At 37.2% G+C, this 8,191-nt stretch overlaps 1 protein-coding gene across 1 annotated transcript; it reads left to right on the forward strand.

The window, feature by feature from the left end:
• Positions 1-3,478: 3,478 nt before the first annotated feature.
• LOC113678498 (uncharacterized) lies at positions 3,479-6,088 on the forward strand. The gene is made up of 3 exons (XM_089192917.1): positions 3,479-3,914; positions 4,735-4,983; positions 5,959-6,088. The coding sequence occupies exons 1-2, from the start codon at positions 3,698-3,700 to the stop codon at positions 4,941-4,943; spliced, it is 426 nt and encodes a 141-aa protein (XP_089049043.1). The 5' UTR covers positions 3,479-3,697; the 3' UTR covers positions 4,944-4,983; positions 5,959-6,088.
• Positions 6,089-8,191: the final 2,103 nt, after the last annotated feature.

Raw genomic sequence — 8,191 nt, forward strand, 5'->3', positions numbered from 1 at the left:
AATTGTTGTAACCCAACGCTTTTGTTTCAAGATTTCGTTATAAAAAAATTTTTATCCGTTTTGGTAAAAAGAACAATATATCTAGACAAAAAAACTAAGCAAGCTGTCCTGTTAAAATGTGCAAAACGAGCTGAAACTTATGCGGCACCGGTGCAGTGCTCCATCAAATGGGCTAACAAGCTAACTGAGAGCTGGTCCCTGCATTTTGCCTTAAATGCAAGATATCAAGGATGGAATGGCGGATATTTTTAATTCGCCAGTAGTAAATTAGCGGGTTAAAGAGTGAGCCAAGCGAAAGGAAAGTATATCATCCTAATAACAACAACCCACAAAACGCGAGGCTCTACTAAGTCATTTAAAAACGAAGCGGAACAAAAAAGCACGGTTACAGACAAATATGAAAACATCGGAGCTGCTATAATGATTATCAGGGTTGTGGCTGCCTTGTTGCTTGTACAAAGTCGTTTTGCTACTTCGTCTAGATAACTGCTTACAGGGTAGGCGGCGCCTGTGGTTACGAGCTTGCAAGAAGATAAATATGTGGATATTTATAGTAACAGTAATGTATGCAAGAAAAATAAAACACATTAGCAGGTCAGTGGCAGTCAGCAGCGTCAAGTACATATCTGACTCGCCAGTTGAGGAGACCAGAATGATCATCGTAGCTATCACGATTGTTGGAACAGCCCAGGCCGTTAGTACACCAGTAGTTACTATCTTTTCTGAGACGATTTCTTTGTATCTCAGAGGAAGCTTGATAAAAATATAGCTTTCTGTGCTGATTAAAACGATATGGTCAAACGATGCCATGAAGATCCAAATGCCTCCTATCACTGACACGGTATCGAACCTACAAAATGGCCCAAGATTAAGAACATGCTTAATTTCTGACGCTACGAACAAGGGTTGAACGAGCAGGCCTACCAGTAATTCAGACCACGCCAAATTTGCCAAGAGGATGTTGTAACATGTCCTTCACTGGCTATCAAAATTTTATGTGGATGGTTTCGTTTTTTTTTTGTTTTTTTCACATATCACCTAGAGGAAAAAAAGGATATTTAGAAAAAGGGGTTTTAAAGTTGTTTGCTTTGCAATTCCTTGATTTCAAAAGCATAGGGTTATACTCCAAGTCTCTTTCTCCAGAAACGAAACTAGCGATTGCTCTTTTTTCTATTGTGTTTGTTCATTGTCGGATCTGATAGCACAATTTCAGTGAGACTAGACTTTATTTTACATTGTTAGTCTTTTTTTCAAATTGGTCTGGCAAATGAATCTTCATGATTAAGTTCTCATCACGATTTTGCTTTACTTTTACTATACTATATTATATATAATATATTATTTAATTATTATTTGCTATACTTGCGGCCTCTATCACGTTTTCCCCGACGTTTTCAAGGTCTTTTTGTAGTTTTTGTATGCTTGTTTTTAATAACTTGGATCTTTCCGTTTCTAAGTGCACCCTTTAAGTTTTTCAAGGTTTTATTTTTTTTGGCATTGTAAGCCTCGGTAACGAATTTCAGTCATCGGATTCAACCATCGTTAGCTCAAAATAAAGTTCTATCGAATTATTTTTAAATGTCCACTCCCAATAATTCAGATCTGTAAGAGAAATTGGAAAATATTTTATTCATCTGTTGTTGAAAATAAATCACATGTGCCTATGGAGGTTCTTTATGGGGCAATGGCTTTTACGGCCAACAGTTAAAATTTTGGCCATTTTAATTTACGGTTTACCGTTAACCAAAAATAGCACGTTGTAAAATAATTTACGGTTGATTTTTAATACAGCTAAAGGTTAATGAGTTAATTCTTACGCCTAACGGTTCAGTTTCTTGGCCATTGTGCGGCTACGGTAACCTCATCGAGACCTTAGCTTGCGAACATCGAGTCATGGATGCACGCTGGAAGTTTGGAGAGCACGAGAGAAGCGAAAGAGTTGCAGCAACGACAGCAACAGCGACAACAACAGCAGAAGCATCAACAAATGTGCACAGAATTGAAAAAAATAGAACGGGAAAGAGTTTGAAAGCGGGTAGGCGTTTTGTGAGCCAGCATGTTTTTTTTTTGGTAAATACAGAGAAAACCAGCTTTCCAAATGTTTTTAAGCTTGTAGGATTATAACAGCCGCCCTAACTGAATGTAGCTCGTAAATATCTTTATTATACTATATAATTATTCAGGCTTCTCAGGAACACATTACATTAAAATCACAATCACCTGATTAAAAATCATGTAACTGTTAAAATAACCAGACATGGAAATAAGTTGTAAAAATCCAACTCTTTTTTCCTTTACATTTAATTCCTCGTGGACTTTCCTCGCCATATTTATTGACTTAATAATATCTTGCCTCCAGGTGAACCATTATAACGCAACACTCTGAAAAATTAATGAAAGGGGCAAGTTTCTAGAGAAACCATGGTGGTGTGTCGTTGGAGCGGGGGGGGGGGGGGGAAGGGGGGCGGGTAAAGGTAATACAGGATAATACATGTCATTTGTTTTTATCGACTGAGTTGATAATGTCAATTGGTCACCGTTAAGAGTTTCTGGCCAAATTACTCTTATAAAGGAGCTGTTGAAAAGAGAGGATGCACATTGACGGCTTTCATAGTTCTCCAAATTGGGTTGCCTTTATTGCCTTGCTTCAAAAGGAAATAAGGTGTAACGATGAAACTTCCCGCTTACCAAACAGTGGAAAATACTGATTTCCTTAGTTTTGGCGCTTTCAGGAAAATAGTTTGACACATGTTCAGAGCAACAATGAAAGAAGAGAAATGAAATACGGATGTTCGTCTTGTCGAGAGGAGCATAAAATAAACGATTAATTTTTTTTTTCTTCGTCGCAGTTTCGTCTCTGCAGGATGATAGCATCTTGCGTAGATCAAATCATTTAAGATGTTTTTAAAGCACCGATACAAAAAAACAAACAAACAAAAAAAAACCGTAGGAAGACTGCTGGTATTAATATTACCGCAGTAAAGCACTTACGAGGCCAAAATTTTGTTACAGACTCACCTACTGTTGTCCTAAAAGGAGATCGTACGTCAGCTAAAGTGATTTGTTTATAATTTGGAATTTTTAATTGAACTAATTCAAACTGTATTATGCAACTATACCCGAAATTGAGAGAAGGAAACAATGCAATACACATTTTTTCGAAGGATGAGAAATTTTATCGAGGACTGAGGAAATTCGTAGAAAAAAATGACTAATTGTCATGAAAATTGTTGGCAATCAGGCTTTTACGTGTAAACTCGCAGAAACCATCAAAAATTAGCAATATGTTTAGTAAAAGACGTAGTTTTTTAACAAGCTACGAGAATTTCCACTTGTTTACTTTGCTCTTATTAGTTTCTTTCACATGCCAGGATAATGCAATTATCAAAATCTTCTTTCCGAAACTCGGCTTATGCGTTTGTTTTAACAGCACTTTCCTTAACCGTCATTTTTTTGACGTTAGCATTCAGCGAGAGCTGACAATTCATAATTTCCAAACGAGATCGATATCTCAAACTTCCAGCTGATAATCTTCGGCCAATTGCTTTTGTTGAGATGAAATTTGACCTGCAACTCAATAATCTATGAATTCGTTTTCGATTTATACATATATCAAGGAACAAAGAGACTTTAAACAACGCGGAAAATAAAAATAATTATTCCCACGAGTGAGCCGGATGTACCACACACTACATAAATGGATGATTCCAGAAAAAAAAATTACAGTAATCTCATTTATAACAGCCTCATCACCACCGCAATGAGATCTACATCTTCGTTGGCACTTTTCTTAATCGTTTCTTTGCTGTTTAGCGCCTATGGCCTACCCCTTGAAAACGAGAGCGACCAATTGCTAAAGGATTCTAATGATCGAGTACAAAGAGCTATAGCTGAAAGGAAATCCATTTTCGAAGGTGAGGAATAATTTTTTAGAAACTGCGCTGACGATCAAAAGAAATGTTCCTTTTTTTATGTTAACGATAAGAACTGAAAAACAAGAAACATATTACGACTTGCATGTTCATGAATTTATCCTGTTTGGCTTTTAAAAAAAGTGAAAAAAAATGTCTTCTTTCTTTTATAAATACCATTTATAATTTCCATAGTCTTTGGCAGTTCTTCTGTAAAGTTGCCATTCCTTTGTCAGGGCAGATGCATGGGGTATTTTTTTTTTTTGAGACGAGTTTTAACGAACCAAATGAATGAAGCCATGTAGGTTGAGAAGTTTCTAAGTTCCTGGTATTGATATAATGAAGATAGAAAGCGGATCGAGCATCGTCGAAATTGAGCTCAATTCAAGTTAGTCTTATAACGCAGAGAATTAAAAGTATAACTGCACTTTCTTTGCTTTCGCTGTTCCTACTTTTGAGTTTATTTTGCATGGTCAAAACAGGATATAAATCGAGTAAAGTTTTAGGCACTGAGCAAAAGACCAATATATATCTTAAAACCTTAATATATTTACGATTATTGTATTTGTCGAGAATTTGTGTTCCTGATGTATTAGCTGGAAAAAATGTATAAAATCATTTAATGGACTTTCGAGAAGGTTCAGTCTAATCGAAGTCTTCACAAGAATTCCAATAGGTCCTTTTCAAGATTGTTATCGATAGCTTATTGTTGACTTGAGGCTTAGTTTCTTCGGCTCGTCACTGAAGAATTCGCTTATTCACGCCAATTTTATTCAATCGGTAAGGTAAAACTGATTTTACATGTCACGAATTTCTATCAAAGATCCAGTTGTAAAACCAATCAAAGATCGTTCGCTTGTTCCACGGATCCCTCCATGTGCTAGGTATGGTTGTGGTAAGCGAAATGTGCACATTGGTAGAGATACGGAACCATACAGTTTCTTGGAAACTAAGATTCGTCAATTGCAGCGTAGAAGGGAAGGTGGCATGATCCCGCCGTGCGCACGATATGGCTGTGGAAAGCGGAAATAGAACTTCTAAATTATATTAACCCAGGATATTATCTCAAAAGGTTTGTCTGTTACATTTATTTATCACTCTGACAATAATTGAGAATAATTGCTAAAAGCTCTACTGTAAAGAGCACTCAGCCGAGTACAGGGTGAGTATTTCTAGTTAACATAATCATATTCATACATCAACTATTGAAACTCAATGGAAAAACCATCCTCACAAGGCTACCTCGCGCTTTACAAAGACGGAGGCTATCTTAGGAGGAAAATGCTGACAAATCAATATAGCTGTTATTAGAAGAAATATTTCACTTTCAACTGCGTTTTGCTTCCTTAGGCCAAAAATCCAAGAAAAACAAATACAGAAAATAACTAATTATTCACTCTCTAAAATAAATTTAGTGTCCAAAAAGTGACATTACGCCGCTCATCGGCTTCCTGCCACACAAGTTACTCAGCAGAGTGTGCTTACATGCAAATCTTCCATAATGCTGTAACTCAATCGACATTTTCATTAGGGACCAGTCATTTTTTGTTGCCGCGAGAGATGATTTTGGTGAGATCGCATGCTCTTCAGGGGAAACAGATGGAGGGATCATTCGTAACTAACAGAGTATAAAGAGGGAACTATAGAAAATTGACTGCCAATTAACTGTTAATAAGAGGGGGAGGGAGATCACCAGAATATTACAGAGCCCTATGGGGGATCAGGTAGATATCATCGTGTCACAAAATAAAATCCTCCGTCTCCTAGGGCGATAAATAATGGTCAGTCACTCAAAAGAGCGTGCCAGAAAACTGGAATAACAAGGCCTTAACTTATAAATTTCCTCTTCTTTAAATGTAATTATTTTCTGTCTGTTTGCTGGTTATACGTATATTTTACCGATTGATCTCTAACCGTTTAAGCGCTCTTGAATTCCGCACTATTCTTTCTTGTAACCAATAAGCAACAGACAAGAAAATATTTCCAAGTTCAAATTTTTGGAGTGGTTCGAATTCTGAACTAAAAGATGCCTTTTCGCTATTTTTAGGGGAGACGAATCCAAAGTCGGCGAGCTGATAGGACTTTGCGGTCTCTAGGATATTGAACGTTTAAAATTCTAAGAAGAAATAGCGAAATACTATGTCAATTCATTAAAGTTAATAAAAATTGTATCTGATTGGTTTGTTTTGGTTTTGTTTTTGCAAGAGCACCATAACTAAACTGTTTGTCCTCAAGCCAGGGTTTATCTTCAGTAAATACATTTTTTGAAATAGTTCTGTACATGAATTTAAGATAAACTTCATCTTCTGGGTTAACTTCGTTCATCAATGTACAAATCTTAATGTATAACGCTGACTCTCCCTCTCTAATCACTGCTACAAGGCTTGTGCTCTTGACTGTACCAACTCAGTCATTATTGCGATTCAAAACTTGAGCCAACGACAACCATATTTGTCTTCTTAAGGAAATTGTGTCTTTTTTGTGCACATTCTCACCTTTTTCTCCACAAAGAGAAATGGCCTTTGGTCAATAGATCAGATAAGGTATGAAAGCGGCTTTCGCAACGATGAACAATTCTTGAACGATAGTGTAAATAAGGCTTGAGAAAACTTCAGGCTTGTACGGGAATTGAACCCATAATCTCTGTTTCAGTCTCAAGGCGTTCATACCCCCTTGTTCGATTGATTTGCGTACATGTACTTCTCGTAGCCGATAGTAGTTCGCCGATTCAGGTTGCCTGACTAAATCCTCAGTTGTTGCGCAAGTTTCGGAGAAGGTAGTCTGTATTGAGCTGACCACCGCTCGAGCGGATACCGCTTATCGAACAAACACCTGTCAAATATCTGTCAAACTCCTGTATTCCTTTATTAATTGCATGTTTCTACGACACCCATAATAAGCGGACACTTTTAAAAGGTTACGGTAGCGAAACGAATAAACTTTGTCTCTAGCCAAGTATGCAATCAAGCGAACCTGATCATAGGGAGTGGTCAACGAGGTAAGTAGTTAACGCTGTAAAAAACCTAAACGTTTAGCCCAGTTTTTGTCGGCATTTCGCAGTAAACCTACATTAAACGAATAATAGAAATAATCGGTAATTTAGTGTTAACAACTGAGTTGAAAACGTAAATTGGCTACTGTAAAAAGTTTCAAGGCTTACGATTCGAGCGTTAGCCCTTCGTCATTCGCTCTGACGAAGGGCTTTAGCTCGAAATGTCAGCCTTTAAACTCTTTATGGTGGCCAATTTACGTTTTCAACTTAGTTGTTAACACTAAATTACCTGCTACACTCTCCCACCGACGCAGCACCAGAGTTTCTTTAGAAACTTACCCGGTTCATTCACTAGAAATAATACCCTCTTTAGAAAATTTGTCTGCTATGGCCCTTTTTTATCGATCCAATATGAACCAACATAGTGACTCCGATTTGGAATTCCAAATGGATTTGGCAGTCAACCGCTTCAGACTAAGAAGTGGTTAAATTCAAAAGCTCTATGCGGATAGCACCTGTCTTTTGCTTTAATCTCTCAGATCATACACATTTTTGTTTGAATACACAGAAATTTTTGAGTAACGATGATCCAGGAATTCGTAGAATTCACACGGGTTTTCAAGCACATTTTTTCAAGCAAATATTGTAAAAAGTAAATTGTACACTCTCGCTAACGCTAAACTCCTCGATGTATTTTCAGTCGAGTAGAAGCTCTGATTTACTAGTACCGATAAAAACACGATAAAAGATATTAAAATAAGCCTTGATGATACAAAAAAATGTTTATTAAAAGTCATTCTTACGTTCCCTTATTGTGCCAAATCGTAATGGGATCAGGCATGTCTCAAATTTTCGACGTATTTGACTAACGAGGGAGTGAACCGTTTTCTATGAGCTTTCGTTTTCTGTTGTTGTTTTTTTTATCTTTTGAAGACATTGCATTTATATTTTGAATTATGATCGATGTCAGTCAGTAATCTGGTAATTCCCACCTCCCCTTCGGCGACGTTATTTGCAGCTGCATGGTGCTTTCGCACCAAGCTACCTTTTGGCTCGGTTATCATCATTTTCCATGAGTAAACCACCAGAAAATGGGCGGTACATGTATAATTAATGAATGAAGTAGGTTTACCACTCGAGCGTAAACGAATCTCATATCGCAAGATTCGTGATATTGATTTTAGCGAGTTTTGTGGTCAGTTGGAGAACACCAGGCTAGCAAGGGATGCTGCTTCTTTTAGTCTCGGCGAACTTGTTGATGAGTATAACACTACATTAAAGTCGTTGT

This window comes from Pocillopora damicornis, chromosome 13, assembly GCF_964200805.1.
Source record: "Pocillopora damicornis chromosome 13, jaPocDami1.2, whole genome shotgun sequence".
NCBI lineage: Eukaryota > Metazoa > Cnidaria > Anthozoa > Scleractinia > Pocilloporidae > Pocillopora > Pocillopora damicornis.